The sequence below is a fragment of the Fukomys damarensis genome, unplaced genomic scaffold (assembly GCF_012274545.1).
Source record: "Fukomys damarensis isolate Sample0158 unplaced genomic scaffold, DMR_v1.0_HiC HiC_scaffold_9, whole genome shotgun sequence".
NCBI classification, from domain to species: domain Eukaryota; kingdom Metazoa; phylum Chordata; class Mammalia; order Rodentia; family Bathyergidae; genus Fukomys; species Fukomys damarensis.
The window spans coordinates 543,351-563,113 of NW_022900921.1; the positions used below are offsets into that span (position 1 = coordinate 543,351).

The following is a 19,763-nucleotide window of genomic DNA, read 5'->3' on the forward strand; positions in this document are numbered from 1 at the left end:
TTTTTTTTTTTTTTTTTTTTTTTTTTTGGGTACTAGGGCTTGAACTCAGGACGTTGGGCTTGTAAGGCAGGCAGCAGAACCACTGAGCTAAATCCCAGTCCCTCTTAAGTTTAAATATCTTAAGGACAAACACTTAGGTTAATAATTAATAACAGCTGGAATAAGTCTATATTTTAAGTCTCTTACTAGCTTTTTGGCTTTCCTTTTCAGCGATTTTTTTAAGCTTTAAAAACCTTTTATGGTAGCTAAAGACAGTGCATACAGAAGTAGAAATAGTATATACCTCTGCCAGTTTCTTTCTGGTTTTACTTTGCAGGGAGCTTTTCATTTTTTTTTCTTTTCTTTTTTTTTTTTAAGCATTTGTTGACTTACTGAGGGACATTTAAGGGTGAATGATCATAGAAATAATATATGCCATTTTGCAATGTATTGTAAAGAAACATGAATTCACTCTATTCCATTACTGCTGTTCCGATATTGTTGGATTCCACTTTTCATCCAAGACACCTCAGATGCCACATGAGTCTGCCATCTGCAATGCAGGCTGAGGAACACACCCAGTGTTAATGCATAATTAGATGCCAGTAAAGCTTAATTTTTATTGCTAATAACCAGCATAGTGATTTTTTTTCTTAGTTCAAGTAAATTTAGGAATGTCCATAGGTATAAGATCAATACACCAAAAACCTAGCTATATGCCAGGAACAATTAGAAAATAAAAATTTAAACATAATTACTTAAAATAGATTGGCACTGAACACTGAAACATTTCTGTAAGAATAATGGGAAATCTTGCCACGGATTTACCTCAGTGATTCTACCATGTGCCTCACAAGGTCCTAAATTTAATCCCCAGTACTAAAAGAAAAAGACATAATAGGGAAGCTAAATAAATGGAGAAACTTCTCCATGGTCATACATCCAAAGACTTACCTATTGTTATGATGTCAGTGCTCTCCGAACTGATTAACAAGTTCAAATAACCCTAACAAAGCACTAGCTAGTTTCTTGCGTAGATTGACAAGCTGACCATAAAATTCATATTACAGCACAGGGAACCCAGATAGTCAAAAACAATCCTAAACAAAATTAGAGAATGAACATTTCCTTATTTCAAAACTTACTACAAGACAGTGGGGTACTGGCATAGACATAAGATCAGTGGGACAGAATGGATGTAAATCCTTAGGTTTGATCAGTTGATTTTCAATGAGAGTGCCAATGCAGTTCAGTGGGAAAAAGGATAGTATTTTATAGGCAAGGGTTCTGGGACTTCTGTGTAGCCAGGAAGACTGAGAGGGATAAGAAAGAGGGCAAAGAAATGTGTGTTGTCTTAAAAGTTAAGTGGTTGCCTATATGTGACACTATTGAGGAGGATGGTATGCTATGGGCTAGAAAGAATTCTTTGTATTTAGTAATACTAATCCCAGCAGTCATAGAGGCTTAGCCGGAAGATCATGAGTATGAGCCCAGTCTGGGCAACTTAGTGACTTAATGGACCTGACTCTGAATCAATGAATGAAGGTACAGCTCAGTGAGAAGGTTCTTGGTTCAATCCCCAGTTCTGCCTCCCTCAAAAAAAAAAAAAAAAAAAAAAGTATCTATTTGAAAGAAAGCAGGTATGTCATTTTAAAGTTCGCGAATCTCAGTGGACAGAAAGCTATGTAATTACCAGTGATCTTAATGGTAAAGAAAATTGAGAGATTAACTGAAGAAACTGGCATAAATACCCAAGATATAAACTGCGGCTTCCAGGTTAAATTATATAACAGAAACCCATCCTAAAATGTATCTGCCTGTCTCTCCACCCCCATTTTTAGTGTCTTTTAATCTTGGTGTAATCATGTCAATTCTTGAGTGATTCCCTTTGGTAGGAAAAAACGTTCTATGGGATGTTTTCGTCCACTATTTATCTGGCCTTGAGCAGTAGATCCTGTTTCTTTTTCTTCTTCTGAATATACTTAAAAAGGAAAAGACTTTTTGAAAGGCGAGAGAAGGCTTTTTACTTACTCCAGTCATTATTAGCAACCTTCAGCTATCTAAGCTTTTTAATTAAAAAAAATTATGTATCTGTACTATCACTCTACATTTACCTTTGCCACTTTTATATGAGTACTTTTATACTTTTCTGCCCAAACTCCTTAAAGTTCAATTTGTGTTTTACGTTGTACAGATTTCTTCATAGTGTCTCATTTTCTTTTTCATCAGGATTGGTAATTAGCCAGCTTTCTTTGCCCTGGTTTTGCAAACTCTACAATGATGTGTTACTTTCTTCCAAGTTACTCCTCACTCTCATACTGGGTCTACTTCAGATATGTAGGCTATTCACTCAGTTATCTCTGGCCATTGGCATGTGGGACATGGCTTGAATGGTAAAGCACATAAGGAACTTGTTAGAGGCTACCTGAAATTAGCTGGATGAAATCTCTGCAGTCCTGTAGAAACAGTACTCTTTCTTGTCTACTGGTTTTGCAATGTTAAGAATTTTCATATTTACTGCATTTGGTCTGTTGGCTTGGTATATTGCCCTGTCAAAGTCTTATTTCCCTTTTCTCTCAGACATTTTTTTTTTAATGGTACCAGGGATCGAACTCAGGACTTTGGCTTGTGAAGCAGGTGGCGGAACCACTGAACTGAATCCCCCACCTCTGTTTTTTTGAAACAGGATCTCACTATGTAATTCAGCTTGAACTCACTGTGTAACCCAAGCTGGCCTTGAACTCTTGGCAATCCCATCTGCCTCAGCTTCCCAAGTGCTGGGATTACAGGCGTGCTGTACTATGCTGGGTATCAGATGTATATCTTGAGTACTTCTCTTTACTTGAGTTTCCTTAAAGACATACATTATCTCAACATAAAATACTAGCTTTTCTTTTGCTCTCTGAATAGTAGCTTCAGAGGTAAAGTGTATTTTTTCATCGTGATCATCCGGTCTTGAGACCTGCCTGAGTCTCATTGATTGTTTCTTATATTTAAGGTAAACTTTTACATGTTTTCTTGTTATTTATATTTATTATTGCTTTAGATTACGAAAACTTTGTCTGTCCTCGTTTTCCTCATGTCAGTCATCTCTTCAGCACCCCAGCATTACCTTTCATGGAGACTGATTTCATGATTTTTTTTTCCTGCCTTAAATCTCCTCTTCAGCAGCTCAAACTCCTTTGACCACTGATCAGTCTCTGAACAAGTACCTTCTTCCTTGTTACTGTGGGCCACCTCGTTCCTAGCTTGTCATTCTTACATTTTAAATCATGGTCCAGATAGCCCAATCTTTGTAAAACTGTCTTTGTGTCAGTATCAATATACGAGAAATTCTAGCATTAAAGAAAAGAAGTGATTGACTTACTAATGCCATCAAATACTGCTTTGGACCCCTAGCCCCTTCTTTTGCTCTGTTGGTCTGGAACAGGGTGGTCTAACTTCTGACCTGCTGTTCAGGCTTACTTTGGATTCTTGATGATGTCTTTTATCCCTGTGTTCATAAAGCAATGTTGAGTTAAAGTTAGTAAATTTGCTTCGTCTTGGTGGGAGCCAAAACAAAACAAAAAACTAGAATACTGACTAAAGTGGGCCTCTGAATAGCCACTACTGTGCTCTTTAGCAGGGATCTTAATCTTGTGTGTTTTGGTAGATGGTGATACTATCAGCCAGTGATACGGCACAGAAAGAAGAGAACATTTGAGGGAAAACAGTATGTGTGAGGAACTCAGTATTCATGGAGAGGTGTCTAGTAGGTGATTGCATAGTAGTGCTACACACATGGCAGTTGAAGTCATGGGAATGGTGATATTGTTCAGTGCAGAAAGAGGGTGTGGGCATAACCTTGATGAATATGTCCGCGTAAGGGATAGCGTTGGAAAATGAGAATGAACAGTCATAGAAGAAGGTGGGAAACAGGATGAATAGAGCCAAATGAAAAGAGCCCTGGAGAGTTGTACTCAACCTGATGTGGTGCACTTGCTTGTAATAACAGCACTGTAGAAGGCTGAGGCAGCAGGATCACAAGCTAAGGCCTAGCCTGAGCAACTTAACAAGACCTTGTCTCTAATTAAAAAGGACAAGGAGTGGGCTGTGGCTTGTTGTGAAGGCCCTGTGTTCAATGCCCAGTTTGTACTCAATATTGACATCTTCTGTGGAATGTGGAGTGATACAGATTAAATAATTGCCACTTCTTTTCTACTGTGGTACCAAATTTATAGGAGGACTGAGCTATAATTTTCACTCATTTGATTTATAGATGCTCTGGTATGAAATATTTGTTCCATCAGTTTTAATAGAATTATTTTTGAACGTGACTTTTCATGTAAAGTGATTTGTATTAGCTATCACTTAAAATTACTCTTAAGATCCTTTTTATTATGTCATGGAGAACATCCAGCAGATATATTTGGGTTCTAAGGATGTGAAAACTAATCAGAATCCATTTGAGATGTGTAGTAACTAAGTACAGAAGACAAACGATAATGGATAGCTATTGACAGTTAAACTTGCTGACAATTCAGCTATGGATAACCCTTCTTGCAAAGTTGATTGATGTGTCCAGCACTCTAGGTATACAGAAGATACTTTGTTGCCTTTTTCTTTAAAATTTTATATGGAAAAATAATTTGTCATAAGATTTTGTTTGATATAAAAATTGGTAATTAGAAGAAAGATAAACATTTTTATTTTACTTTTTAAAAGTAATAGGTTAAAAAGGAAAAAGTAAATAAAGTAACATTTGAGAGCCTACACAATTAAAATGTTTTGTGCGTTTTTCTTAAAGAATCCGTAAGGTGAGGGCTGGGGATTTAGCTCTGGTTCTGCCGCCTGCCTCGCAAGCACAAGGACCCGAGTTCAGTCCCTGGTACAAAAAAAAAAAATCCAGAAGGTGAAGAATAATAGTTTTGTAGTGCTGAGGAAAATTAGCAATCAGGAATTTTTTTACTTCTTCAGCTTGTCATTCAAGAACAGGAACACAAAAAAATGTTCTCATATGTAAAAATTCAAGCTTGCTCTATTGAAGGGATTTCTAAAGGATATAGACTAAAGGAAAGAAGAGATACTGAAGGGAAAAGTGATGTGTGAGAAGTCGGTGATGGTTATAGCTGCTGGTACGAGGCCTGGAGTGCCAGCTTTACTCGGAAGCATTTCTGTGAGATGTGTTGAATGTGTTTAACATTTTAAGTGGCAGACTCAGTAAAGCAGATTTGCTCTCTCTAGTGTGAGTGAGCCTCCTCAATTCCTTTGCAGGCTAAAGAGAACAAAAAGGTTGGCCTCCATAGTAACAGAATTCCTTGTGCTTGCGCCTGCCTGCCTGCCTTCAGACTGCGCCATTGACCCCCCCCCCCCGCCCCCAGTCTGAACATAAAGTCTTCTAGATCTCTGGCTTGCCCCTTGACCCTGCAGATGTTGGCCTTGCCCATCTCTGTAGTTTGCATGACAGTTTCCTTATAATAAACCATTTTACCTTTATATCTAAAAGGAGCGTGGCCCTGCCAACACCTTGATTTTGGACTTCTCACTTTCACAACTGTGCCACATAATTTTCTATTGTTGAAACCACTGTTTTTATTCTCTTATGGGCACCTTAGGAAACTGATTCTGATTTCAAGAATCATGGGTTATTCAGGAAGAGAATAGGTATATTGATTAAGTGCAGAACTTTTATTAGGTATACATGTTAACATTTTAAGGGTGGCTATTAAGAAACAGAACTTGAATATATAGATGGAGCAAAGAGGAGATAAAGACTTGATCAGTACATTCAAAGACAGACGGGGGTGGGGAATGACTACAAGAAACATATTTGGTTCCCTTCATTCAAATCTCACTGACCCTATAATCCTATACCTGGATCCTTGTCAAGAATTCATGCTATAGATGTTATGCTTTGAGTGAAGAGAGAAGAATCCAAAGGCTTGGCACCTTAGCTACTTTCTGGAGCAAAGGACTTTCCCACTGATGCTTTCTTCCTGCGTTTTGGCCTTTTTTGATAGGCTTGTGTTGCCAAATGTGGGACCTGGCTAATCAGGAGATTCATGTAGGTCCAGTCTAGGCAATTTCTGTTTGAGTCACAGTGTAAGAATGAGTGCTCTAAGTAATAAGATCCCTGACATAGACTGCTTTAAAATAATGAGGAAGTATATTTCTGTTTCAGAAATAGAAGTTCAAAGGTAGGTTTGTACTTTAGGGTTTGAAGATTCAACACCTCGGCAGTGTTAGCAGGGACCTTGTTCCTTTCAGCCTCATTCTGATTTTTGTCCCCCTCAGCAACAACTGGAATCACATGTTTTCTTATTCATATCCAGTAGGAAATAGAAATGTAATTTAAGTAGCTCTGTGTCACTCATCATCTTAAAATCATCTACCTACCCTTCCCTCCTTTTCCCCAGAGCCAGGGCTCAAATAGATGTAGCATAAAGCGTATGGCTTTGTGGAAGTGATCTGTAGATAACTGCATTAAATAAGATTCCTGATTATGTTTTGTTTTTTGAAATAAGCAGATACTAGTAGGCAACTCAGAGTCCACTTAAGACCTCAGCATGATTAAGGCTTTGCCTGCAAAAACCTACAAACAGATAAATTAGATATAGAGTGATTTGTATTAATCTGCCTACAGAGACTTCCTTCCATGTCTCCTTCCCTGGAACTCAGTGGAAACATTAAAAAATTTAACTCAAGGCTAAGATTAGAGTTGGCCTTAGAATGGAAAGAATAGATCCTCATCCCTGTGTATAATTTTTCATACAATATTTTTCTTTGTTTTTGTTTTTTTTTTTTTTTTTTTTACTGGGGATCAAACTTGGGTCCTTGCGCTTGCAAATTCGTACAATATTTCTTTCGTGCTAATTAGCATGTAGTTGACCTGAGTTAGCTTATATTGGATACTGTGGATTCATGTAAGTAAAAGAATGAAAATAGTTTCTCCAAGGGGCCAGAGATTTAGCTCAGTGGTGCCGCCACCTGCCTCACCAAGTGCAAGGTTCGATCCCTGGTACCAAAAAAAAAGAAATTTCCCCGAAAGGGCTATTTGGCATGAGATGTTAGTAAGCACTATTGATCCAGTAATGGAAAAAGCATAACAGTGGCATAGTGAGAATTACAGTCCTGGAGAGTCCTAGGCCCACATCAGCAGGGTCAGAGAGCTCAGGAACGTCATCATTTAAGGGTCAAGTGAAGGAAAAGAGGCAGTAAAGAAAGATGATGTGGGAAATGCAGTCTAAAACAGGAAATGTGTTCACCTGGAACAGGTCTCACTAACAGGTCAGATTGGAGGACAAAGGGTGTCTTGGCATTACTGACATGCGAGTTACTGGAATCAGAATAGTCTTAGTGGAGTGGTTGGTTCAGAAAGGTTAAAATCGTGCTAGGGATGTAGCTCAGTGGCACAGCACCTGCCTGGCAAGTGCGAGGTCCTGAGTTTGATCCCCAGTGACCAAAAAAAGGTTAAACTTGACATGTGCTGAGAATGAAGAGATGAGAATAACAGATACCCCTTGGAAAGTGTGACAATGAAGGGGACTCTTTTAAGCCACCTGATTTTTTCTTTCTTTTTGAAATGGAAGATATCAGCAGGTTTAAAAGAGAAAAAGAAAAAGTAGGATGATCATTAATGTTTCTGGAGAAATCAAGGAGGAAACTCCAGATTATTTCTGCTATCCATTGTCATAACAGATCCTACCAGAAAAAAAAATGGGGAGGGGGATCATTAAAAAATTAAAGGAACATTATAGCGGCACAGTTTGTAATAGATAAAACTTGGAAACAGCCCAATTGCCCATCAGCTGGAGACTGGATAAAGATGTGGTTTTTCTATAAAATGGAGTACTACTCAGCCATGAAGAATAAGAAACTAGAGTCATTTATAGCTAAATGAATGAATATTGAGGCCATACTCTTTAAGTGAGATAAATAGGACACATGTAAATACCAAATAGTTTCTCTGGTGTGGAAAAAAAAGTGTACAAAAGTTTCAAATTGTATAATAATGTGAAATAGGAAGAAGAGGGTTAAAGGTGTAGGCAAAGTGGGAAGGGAAAGAAGGGAAAAGAAAAAATATGAGAAAAGGAAAAAATGAAAACAAAGTCTTTGTAAATAGGGAAGGGTGGAAGGGGTGAAGGGAGGGCAGGGGTATGGGGAAAAAATAAGAACCAAGATACATCATGTAAGGTACAAGATCCCAGTGAGGCTGGGGATTTAGCTCAGTGGTGCTACCACCTGCCTTGCAAGCGCAAGGACCCGAGTTTGATTCCCCGGTGCCAAAAAAAAAAAAAAAAAAAAAAAATGATGAATGTAACTGTACTGTACACCTAAAAAAGTACCAGTGCACTTAATGAAAAAAAAATTGGAGGAGCAAAGCACAACCATGTGCCGTATATTTTAGTCCAACAATGGTGCATGTACAGTGGTAGTCCCATAAAATTGTATCACCTCATGATATCATATACTTCTTAGTCTGAGTACAAATTATGATGTTCGTAGTGTACAGATATGGCCTAACTACACAGTTCTCAAACATATCTATCTCTGTTAAATGATGTACACCCATAGGTACAAGGTTAAGTGAAATTTGAGACTTGCAAGTTAACAGAAAATTAAGAGAAAACAAAGAGTAAAACACTTTCAGCAAGACTAAAAACCCAGTGAAAATAGTAGTAACAAATAAGATTTTAGATTTGTTTTAAATGTTGGAAATAGTAAGAGAATAAATAATGTCCACCTAAATAAATAAAAGAATGAAAGTCAGACACAAGTCCAATAGCTGACCATTGAAACTAAAATGTGAAATAAACATGAATTCTGTCTTTTTTCTTGGATCATAAAATTAGAACTTAAGGAAAACAAAGACAAGGTAGGTGCAGTAGATCTAAACACTAAAGATTATAATCTATTTCAGGGCTGGGAAAATAAATAACCGGAATATGTCTGGAGGGAAAATATCTAAATCAGTGGTAACATATATTTTTTATTATTTTGTAGGAAACACTACCCCAGCCAGTATACTGTCACATGAAATAAAGAGATATTTGACATAAGGTATTTTAGGGAGGTTGTTGGGGATTGAACCCAGGGCCTTTGTACATCCCCAGCCCTCCCTGTTTTTGTTTTTGTTTTTGTTTTGTCTTGAGACAAGGTTAGGTTCTATTGCCTACTCTGAGCTCAAACGCCTGTGTCAGCTAAACAGTGCTAGGATTACAGGTGTGTCACCATGTCTAGCTTATTTTTTAATGTCAGCTTTGCTTACTTTCCCCTCAGTCCTTCCTTTACTTCCTATATCAAGTATGTTAAGTATCTACCATGTGCCAGACATACTGGAAAAGATTCTAGATCTCACATTCTAGAAGGAAAGACTCAAAAATAAACGCCCAGTTACTAACACAGTATGATAAATGCCACGGCGGATGCAATCTTAGGATGCCATGGCAACTTGATAAAAGTACCCAGCTGAATCTTGGGAGGCAGGGAAGGCATGCTAGAGAAGACATTTCAGAGCACAATCTGATGTTCATGAAGCAGTCAGCGAGGGAGTGGTGGGCCCGGCATCTCAGGAGGAGGAAACAAGACACACACGCTCTAAGAACAAGAGTCAGGGCTGGACAGTTGCCCCATGCCTACAGCAAAGGTGGCAACCTTCTTGACTATCATTGCACAAAAATGTTTACCTAGGTTCTTGCTTCTCCAGTCTCAAGAGACTTACAGCAGGCGCAGATTGATTCTCAGAGTGAGGAAGGAAACCATTAGCGCACACATGACGGGTGGCTGCTACTTACTGTGTGGAGTATTTGCATTTTTAAGAGATGAGGCTTCAGATGAATCAAAGTTGAGAGTTTGAGACTGATGGAATGGGGCAGAGATTTCATTCATCTTACATGTAACCCTTTTGATATTTTTATTTTCTTTGTACAAGAATCTTCTTTCCCCTTTTCCCCATTACAGTTGAGGTCTTTTCACCAGAACTTATAATCTTACATTCGTATAATGTTGCAGCTTCCATGACATATCATTGTCTTTCATATGTAAGAGCTCAGTAGTAGGGATTGATCTTTGTTCTATGTTCCTGTGCTAGTAATTTCTGCACCCCCATCCTTTCTGCATTTACAATTTTCCGGAGTTCCATTTAGGTTTTCACTCCCACTAAACCTTTACCACTACGCTGTTCTCTTTCCTCTCTAAATGTCTCAGCACCCTTCTTAACAGAACTTTCTTCTTTGTTGTTGATATCTGTGTGCCAATCATGCCACCCTAGTAAGTTTAGAGAATTTTTTTTAGGGTCTTGCCAAGTTGCTAAATTGTTCACTCAGGGCTCATAACCCAAATTCTTCTTACTCAACCTCCCGGAGTGCTGGTATTACAGGCATGGACTACCATTTGGGGCTGAGATTGTTTAACAATTAAAACCAAGGTGTCTGTTCCATGTACTTCTCTTTGGTATTTAGCAGGTTGCTTACATTGGAAGTGTATTCTTCCTGTCACTGATTCCTATCAGGTAAGTGGATTTAGGAGTGATTTTTTTTTGTCTTGTGCTATTATAAAATGTTTCTAGGCAGAGGAAATTCAGAATTGCTACGTGAGGTGATGATATATTAATCACCTTGATTATAGTAATCATTCTGACATGTGAGCTGTTAAAACATAATGGTGAATGTTTAAATTTTTAAAATGTATACCAGTGAAAGGCACATTACCATTAATCTCACTCAGAATATTCTCTCACTGTGAATATACTTATGCCATCCTTCTTGCCACTTTCTAAAGCAGTTCTAGAATTCTTCTTTTGCAAATGTCTTTAGTTGTGATGTCAGTGGCTGCCTCAGTGTTCTGAATCAGTTGAAAACTTCTGCCTTCCAAGGACATTCTGACTTTGGGGAAAAGCCAGAAGGTTCAGGGTATCAGATTTGGTAAATAACAGTAGATGAGGACATGCTGTGGTGTTTTTACAAGACTGCTTCTTCATGTATGGCAGTGGGACTGCATTCACCATATTTTTTATCACACCTCATGTAAAGACATGAAAGACAATTTCCAGAACAGCTTCAGAAAGTAGCAAGGACACGGGGATAAGTATTTTCAAAACGAGGGACTGGGAATTTAGCTCAGTGGTTCTGCTGCCTGCCTCGCAAGCTCAAGGTCCGGAGTTTGATCCCTGGTACCAAAACAAAAATACTTTCGGAAAGATTTTGAAAGGGATTAATGGCAACATATCTTACTGGGTCAAATTTTAATTTAAATATTCACCATACATTTTAATCACCACTTTTACATATTTCAGAACATGCTGTACACCTTCAATATATGTAATTGGATTTGTTGATTCCAAAAAAGAAAAATGGGAAAAGTTAGTAGGGCTGGAGGAGTAGCTTCGTAGAGCACTTGCTTACATAGCATATTTGAGTTTATTCTCCATCTTCACAAAATAAATAAATGTCTAGTTTTTTTGCATTCAACAGGAAAAGACTGTATGGAGGGGGTGATTTTAAGTGCTCGTATGGTATGCTATTCTCTATTAACCTGTAATTTCAAATTTTCATTATAACTTCTAAGCTTTTCTCAGCTCTGTAACTAATACGTTGAAAGAAGTCAGAGGTTGCGTACTTTTATGATATTTGAGAGAAACAAAAGTAAAACAATTCTACATTTGGACAAAACTGCTATTGACAGATAAATTGTTTCAAGTATAAACACCTCATATTAAATTTTGAATTAGTACTGCTTAATCACTAGTGGCTAGTCTTGCAAAGTTTTGTTTAGAACTTTATTACTTCTATTATTTATATTATTTTTTAATTATGGGAAGGAATAACTAGATGAATGAGTATACTGCAGCATTAAGTGGTTATGAGAACCCCTTCTTTCCTTCTGAATAATAACCACTACGTCCTGTGCCAAAATACTTGTATATCTTATTCTTGTTTGTTTTTGCATGTTATATTCTTACTGCTATAAATGTTTTCAGAACCTTTTGTGGTTGATGATTTGAATGAATTTTGGGGACAAGAACATTCTTTTGCTCATACAGTCTGTTAGAATTTGTTTTGATCTTGCAGTTGTTCACAGAATCTGTTCTTAGTGGGTGCCAATTCCTTGAAAATAATTTTAAAGTTCTCTTGAGTTAGGCTTGATATATTTTGTTCAGTGGTTGCATTCCTTTGTTATCTTTTCATTCTGAGACATTGGGAATATTACTGACTTGCTGTTCTCTGTAGACTGTGACACTGTAAGAACAAACAGGGGCAGAGGATGCATCATGGGGGCCAAAACTGATTGGAGCAGAGGGACATGGGAGAGAAGGCTGCTGTGGGGAATTGACATACATTGGCTCAGAAGCCCACCCAGGCACCAGACTGGATGGCCAGGACAAGATAGGATGGACACTGACAAAAAGAAAGGGAGTTGATTTGTTTAATCTCCCAAGAGTAAAGAAATTACTGTGGGCTTTGTTACATATAGAATTGAGATAAGAATACCTCAATCTTTATAACTAAATAAAAGGTGAGAGAATTTAGGTGACCTGTCACAGTTCAAACCCCAGGCCATGCTGATTCTGTAAATATGTTCTTTTTATTTTTTTGAGACAGGGTCTCACTATGTAGTTGAGTCTGACCTGGAACTCACTATGTAGCCCTGGCTGGTCTGGAACTCACAGCGATCCTCCCTCCTCAGCCTCCCGAGTGCTGGGATTACAGGCGTGCCCCACCACGCCTGGTTTATTTCTTCTTTATTGTGAAAGCATGTGAAACTACAGTAAGGAAAGATAAGTTACAGAAAAATGAATAAAAGTTTCACAGAACACAAGCTTACAGATCCTTTTAAATATTCTTGATTTCTGCATTTTCTGCCCAGGTTTGTATAGCAGTATGTTTTGAAAAATAACAGACGAAACATTTAAAACCAGTTCTTTGATTGCTCCTAGTTCGGATACATTATTGGATGACTTCCTAAGACAATAAGGTTATCATAACACATTGCCCAAATGCTTGTATTTTGAAACAGTGTAATTATCTGTGAAACAGATATTGCTGAAAGTAGACAATATGTTTTAGGATTTTAAAGTTTCATAATTGAATGACTATGTCTTTCAGTGGTTGACTACTAGCTGACCATGGTGGCACAGGCCTCTAATCCCAGTCCTTAGGGAGGCTGAGGCAGGAGAATCACAAGTTGGAGTCCACCTGAGCAATTTTAGCAAGACCCTGTCTCAGAATTTTATTTATTTGGTACTAGGGATTGAACGTGGGTCCTTGCGCTTCCAAGGTAGGTGCCAGAACCACTGAGCTAAATCCCCAGGCCATGTCTTAAAATTTTAAAAGAAGCTAGGTGGGCCGGGGATTTAGTTCAGTGGTTCCGCTAGCTGCCTTGCAAGTGCAAGGTCCTGAGTTCAATCCCTGCTACCAAAAAACAAACAAACAAACAAAAAAAAGGAGCTAGGGGTGAAGTACAGTGGTAGAATGCTTGTCTAGTATTTGCAAGGCATTGAGTTCAATCTCCAGTATCACACACCGTGAAATAAAAGTTTAAATATTTTTTATTGGCAGTGGTGGAGATCAAAGCAAGGTCCTTGCAGATGCTAGGCGAGCACTCTACCACTGAACTATCTCCCCAACCCTCCTCACTGAATTTGGTTAAGGCAAGGTTAATGTTTCTAGTATAAAAATTTCTAGATAATATCAATCAGTAAATTATGAAAATATTTGTCTACTTACTATGTATTCAGAGGTCACTCTGGTTACTACCCCTTACCATGATAATTATAACAAACTTGAAGAAGATATTTAAGTCAGAGTGGTAGATGCTATTTTTTTTTCAATGAAGTAGTGGCATCTCTGCGTTTTACAGATCAGTACTAAGCATTTAGTTTCTTTTGTTAAGCATTGTGTTTCCAGGCATATAGAAAACATTTCCTCACTGGTGTCATTCTTTATCTACTGTAATTATACTGTTATTTATTAATGCTTGATTTGAGGTTTTGTTTTTGTTTTGAGACAGGGCCTTGCTGTGTAATTCAGGCTGGCTTTGAACTCACTATGAACCTAGGCTGGCCTCAAAGTCATGACTCTTCTGATTCACCCTCTCCATTGCTGGAATTGCAGACCTGTGCCACCATGTCCCGCTAGTGCTTGATTTTTTTTAATACGATTTATTTCCCTCTGATGTTACCTTATGGGTCAGTGTACTCTGTTCCCCTCTCTTCCTGTCCAGTACTCACAAGACTTGCAATGACTGAAAGCGTTAGACTGACTTGGATTCTGTACCTTACTTGGGTGGCTCCTTTCTCTTTATGCGCTGCCTGACTCTTTTAACCTGTTCTAAATGTGAGAAGAGCAGCCAAGGGCTTCTTAAGATTTTCAGATGGTGCCAAGAATTATGACCATATGTGGAAAATTAAAATTTGAGGAGCTTGGCCCAGGCATTTAGCTCAGTGGTGCCATCGCCTGCCTTGGGAGCACAAGGTCCTGAGTTTGATCCCTGTACCAAAAAAAAAAAAAAAAATTTAAGGAGCTTGGTGTGAACATGGCATGGCCATATAACTTGCAGTCCCAAGGGACAGTCTCGTATCTTTATGTGCCCTGCTGGGGGTTACAGTACCTGTCTCTTAACATAGAGATATAATTTTTACTAATAAATATACATTTGAGGAATATTCTCCTTTCATTTCATACTACTTAAAATTCTAAATTCAGGCTGAAACTGAACTTTTCCGATTTCTTTTGACATTTACCAAGAAATTTATTCAAACATACTTGAATGTCCACAAGACCTTGGTAATTGAACTGAAGGTTACTTTGGCTTCCTCTTTGTCCCCAAGCAGAATTAATCTCCTATTTCTTCACAGTGGTGGTGGTAGGAGTGTGTGTGTGTAGGGACTAGTAAGTGCAAATGAGTGGGCAGAAAGTCAGGGCTTGAGCTGTCTCTTGAGTTTCTAGGCTTTTCTCCCTCTTCTCTTACCAACCTATCATGGATATTAACTGTCTTTTTCAATTTGTTGTCAGTCTGCATTTTTCTTCCTGTGCAGATGTTGATTCAGATTGTATATATTCATAGCTCTGTGGTCAGTGAGCTGCCAGAGTACTGTAGATCTATATAATATTTAGAAAATAGTTGAGCACTTTGAAAAGACTGGATTTATTTATCATTAATATTTTTTTTTCTTTTCTTTCATCTAGTTGCTGATCATCTGGGTTGTGATCCTCAAACTCGATTCTTTGTTCCTCCTAATATTAAACAGTGGATTGCCTTGCTGCAGAGAGGAAATTGCACGTTTAAAGAGAAAATATCACGGGCTGCTTTCCACAATGCAGTTGCAGTAGTCATCTACAATAATAAATCTAAAGAGGAGCCAGTCACAATGACTCATCCAGGTAAACAAAAAAAGGGGCTTATAGATTTTATTTTTCCCTTAGAAGTTACTGCTTTGAAGGTAGGCATTGTATTTCTGGTGAAATCATATAGTTTTCAGTGGAATTCTATGATTATATTTACTTTTGGTATTCCCATTTGTTTGTAGCGATACATGTCATTTTTCTTTAGTGGAATTTTTTCTTTTCTTAAATAATGACTGTAATCTATAAAACTTGGCCTTATGAAATAACTGGCTATGATTGAATCCTTAGTTGTTTCCCATTTCTATATTTTGCTTTATAATTTTGAAAGATAATGTATTTGATTTGGAATCATTCACCCAGGTTATATCATAGATTCTCAAGAATTGCCTGCCTGGGAAGGATTCTTTTCATCTTACTAGAGTGATTGTTGAAACTGATTTAGTGATTAGTATAGCTACAAAAATAAGAATATTTTTTCATTTCTTGTAGAAATATTTAGAATATTTCTAATGTAACTATTTTTATAACACTAGTAGCAATTTATTGGGCACTTACTATACATACACTTAACATACATACCATGCATGCCAGAAACTTTGCTGTGGGCTTTTTAAATATGTCTCTTAAGCCAGGTGGGGTGGCACATGGCTCTAATCTTAGCACTTGGAAGGCTGAGGCAGGAGGATCACTGTGAGTTCAAGGCTAGCCTGGGCTACATACTGAGTTCAAGGTCATCCTGCACTACAAAGTGGCACTTTGTCTCAAAAAATAAACAAGCAAACAGCAACAAAATATAGACGCACGCACGCATGCATATATATGTTTGTTAGACAGTCCTCATAATAATCATGTGTCTTAGTTACTTTCCTGTTGCTGAGACAAAACACCTGACACCCATGAGGTTTATTTTAGTTCAATTCGTAGAGGTTTCAGTCCGTAGTTGGCTGGCTCCAAGGCAAGCAACATGGCACAGAAGAAACAATACATGGCAGGGCAGACAGAAAGCCACAGTCTTCCTTTTCTTCCCTTTTTATTCCATCCAGGCTGCAGTCCTATTGGTTGTTGCCATCCACACCCAGGATAGGTGTTCCTCTTCAGTAAATCCATCACTCACACCCAGAATTATGGGTCAGTGGATGGATCCATCCAGGCTACAAGCTTGTTGATTGCCACCCACATCCAGAACTATGGTAAACCAATCAGATGACTAATCCCACACCTGTGATACCATGTCACTCACCCATTATCCAGTTACTCCCCAAAACCCTACCTAGGAGTGCATGAGGCTTTGAGGGGACATCCAGATGTAAAGAATAAGGCTCCCCGGCTCACCTGCCTCACAAATGCAAGGTCCCGAGTTTGATCCTTGGTACTGGAAAAAAAGAACAAGCCCCCCCGCACCTTTGAACATGTGCACCGGACAGATCAGGCTGAGAACCAGGAGAATGTAGGTAAAGTCAGACTTTATCTCTCAATCTTGCAAGAGTGGGAGCCAGTCCAGCAAGCAGGCAGGTAGGCTTACCTACAGCAGTTAGAACAAGCAATTTAAGCCCTATCATGTAGGTCTCTTCCCCCGGTTCCTCATTGGCCAACTATTATGGGAGGTAAAATCTTCTCAATAACCACCTAGACTCTTGGCCTGCCCTCTCTGAAAACATTTTGTGAGTTTGAAGGCCAGTGATTAAGCCATAGGTGGGTAACTTCTTAACTGCCAGTACTTTTTCAATCAGAGTTAGCATAGTGAAGCCATACTTTACTGAATGTCTACCCACTTCCCCCTTTGTTTAGGGACCTTTCAGTTGTAGGACCGCAGTCATGTCTGCAGTGAGGTAGACAGTTTTATCTACTAGTAGCTTTTTAGTCAGTTACAGACTTTATCATGAAAATAGACCACAGTGTCTCTGGACATGGACAAAATGTAGACAAAATTTCTGCCAGAGCATAGCACATGTTGTTTCCCAACTAAAACCTCTTGAGCCTCATCTTTTTTGGCAGTAGTGCAGTCAACATTCTGGTCTTCTGAGCTCTGACCAGAATATCCTACCAAGCTTACTTTTTTACAGCATTCTAAACCTTTCCAAATTCCTTGTTCAAGCCAGTTCTAAAAGCTTCTGAATCACATTTTCAGGTAGTCATAGCAACATCCCCACTCCTGGTACCAAAATCTGTCTTGGTTACTTTCTCATTGCTGGGATAAAATACCTTAAACCCATAAGTCAGTGTTGGAAAGGTTTATTTTGGCTCACAGTTTGTAGAGATTTCAGTCCATAGTGGACTGACTCCAAGGTAGGGCCACATGCCAGAGGAGAAACAGTCCATGGAAGGATAGGCAGAAAGCAGCAGTCTTCCTTCCTTTTTTATTCCACCCAGGCTACAGGCCTATTATTTGGTTCTACTGACACCCAGGGGGAGTCTTCTTGTTTAATAAATCTAACACTCATATCCAAAACTGTGCTAAACCAATCAGTGGACTAATCCAGTATCACATACTCATGATCCAGGATCACACACTCTTGATCCAGGGACACATACCGATGGTAATACATTCATTCCTAAAGCCTCACCTCTGAGCACATGAGGCTCTGGAAGGACAATGCGTGGGGAAAAAAAAATTTAAGCCCCAGAAGTCAATGGAATCTTGTCGTTTCATTTCTTCATGGAAACTAAAACGCAGTAGAGAGGCAGTCTAGTTGGGGCTGGTTCTCTATGTAGGAAAACTTTTTAAGACACTACTTTTTCTGGTTAAATCTTACTTGTTTTCCACCCTTGTCTTAATGGGAAGAAAAACTATTTGAAATTTTTGACCTAAGATGGCTTATTTTCATTCCTTGACAATTCCTTCTTTACCAAAAACAGGAAGAAAAATGGACAGAGAGAAACTCAGCTGAGTACAATATATTTCTTTTTCACAGTGGTGTTACTTTATACACAAAAACCACAGAAAAATCCCCAGAAAAAATAATCTTTTAATAAAAGTATGGGAAGATCTGAGAATAATGAGAGGAATTGAAATTTTTAAAAAAATTTTTTTGCAACAAGGATATCTGAATGCAGATTTCCCATTTGTGTGTCTAAATCATTAGTTTATTCAGATATGTTTATCAATGACCTATAGAAATGAAAAGGATAAATGCTGAGTTTGCAAAATACTTGAAATGTATGCTACTTACAAAGGTATCTTATGCTTATTAACGTATCAAGGTTTCTGAGAGTTCTTAGAAGAAAGAACCTTTTTATTTTTATTAATCTAGTGTTTCTGAATTTATTTGAGCATGTAGTTTTTTGTTTGTTTGGTTGGTTTTTGGTTTTGTTTTTGTTTTTGAGACAGGGTCTCACTATGTAGTTGAGACTGACCTGGAACTCACTGTTTAGCCTGGGCTGGCCTCGAACTTACAGCCATCCTCCTGCCTCAGCCTCCTGAGTGCTGGGATTATAAGCATGTGCCACCACGCCCAGCAACCATGGAGTTCTTTTACCACAGAATAATATGTAACAGTAAAAGTAAGGACATTTAGAAATAGAGTATAAGAATAATATTCATAGGAAAATGGCCTTTGTAAATGGAAGTATATATCTGAGGGTAGTGATAAGATTTTTATATTGTTGATCAGATATATCTATATCCAGAATATATAAACAAATATTATAAATCATTAATCAGACCTAATTTTACTTTTTAATATATATATGTACTGGGGATTGAACCCAGGGCCTTGCACATGCTAGGCAGATATTCTACCACTAAACTATATTAGTGACAACATTTCAGCTATCTTTAAATTTTTATTTTTATTTTGAGACAGATTCTTACTGTTTCCCAGGATGACCTCAAATTTGTGATCCTCCTCGCTCAGCCTCCTGAATAGCTGAGATTACTGTCATGTGCTACCACACCCCACTTAGGTGGATAAAGGATTTAATAATTTGGTATTTCATCAGTCATTAGAAAAATATAATCAAAGGACCAGGGATTTAGCTCAGCGGTGCTGCTGCCTGCCTCGAAATACAAGGTCCTGAGTTCAATCCCTGGTACCAAAAAAAAAAAAGAAAAATCAGACAACACTGTACTATTTCACATCTGCTAGTATGAGTGCTAGTATACCAATTTTTTGAATATCAGGTTACTGAGCATGTGGAGAAACTGGAACCCACATTTCTATGTCCTGGCTCTCTGCTCTTGTTTTGCTGTACTCCAAACAAAATCTTTATACACTAACCACATCTTGTATCCTAGCCATTAACATATTACTCAGTTCTCCCTCCCCAGAGACCCATCTCTCCCTGTAGGCAGTGCTGTCAACATGATGGTCAACGATCCCTGTGTCGGAATCGCTTATCTTGCTGACATCAGTAAAGATACTGCAGGGCTGGGGATTTAGCCCAGTGGTACCGCTGCGTGCCTTACAAGTGCAAGGACCTGAGTTCAATCCCCAGTACCAAAAAAAAAAAAAAAAAAAAAAA

At 38.3% G+C, this 19,763-nt stretch overlaps 1 protein-coding gene across 4 annotated transcripts in view; it reads left to right on the plus strand.

Annotated features, from left to right (window-relative positions):
• Rnf130 (ring finger protein 130) overlaps positions 1-19,763 on the plus strand; it is a 115,498-nt gene that overhangs the window by 15,381 nt on the left and 80,354 nt on the right. For all 4 annotated transcript variants that reach the window (XM_010623748.3, XM_033761505.1, XM_010623749.3 and 1 more), the window contains one exon: positions 15,144-15,338. In XM_010623748.3, the coding sequence (XP_010622050.1) occupies positions 15,144-15,338 (195 nt within the window). The remainder of the gene's footprint in view (positions 1-15,143; positions 15,339-19,763) is intronic.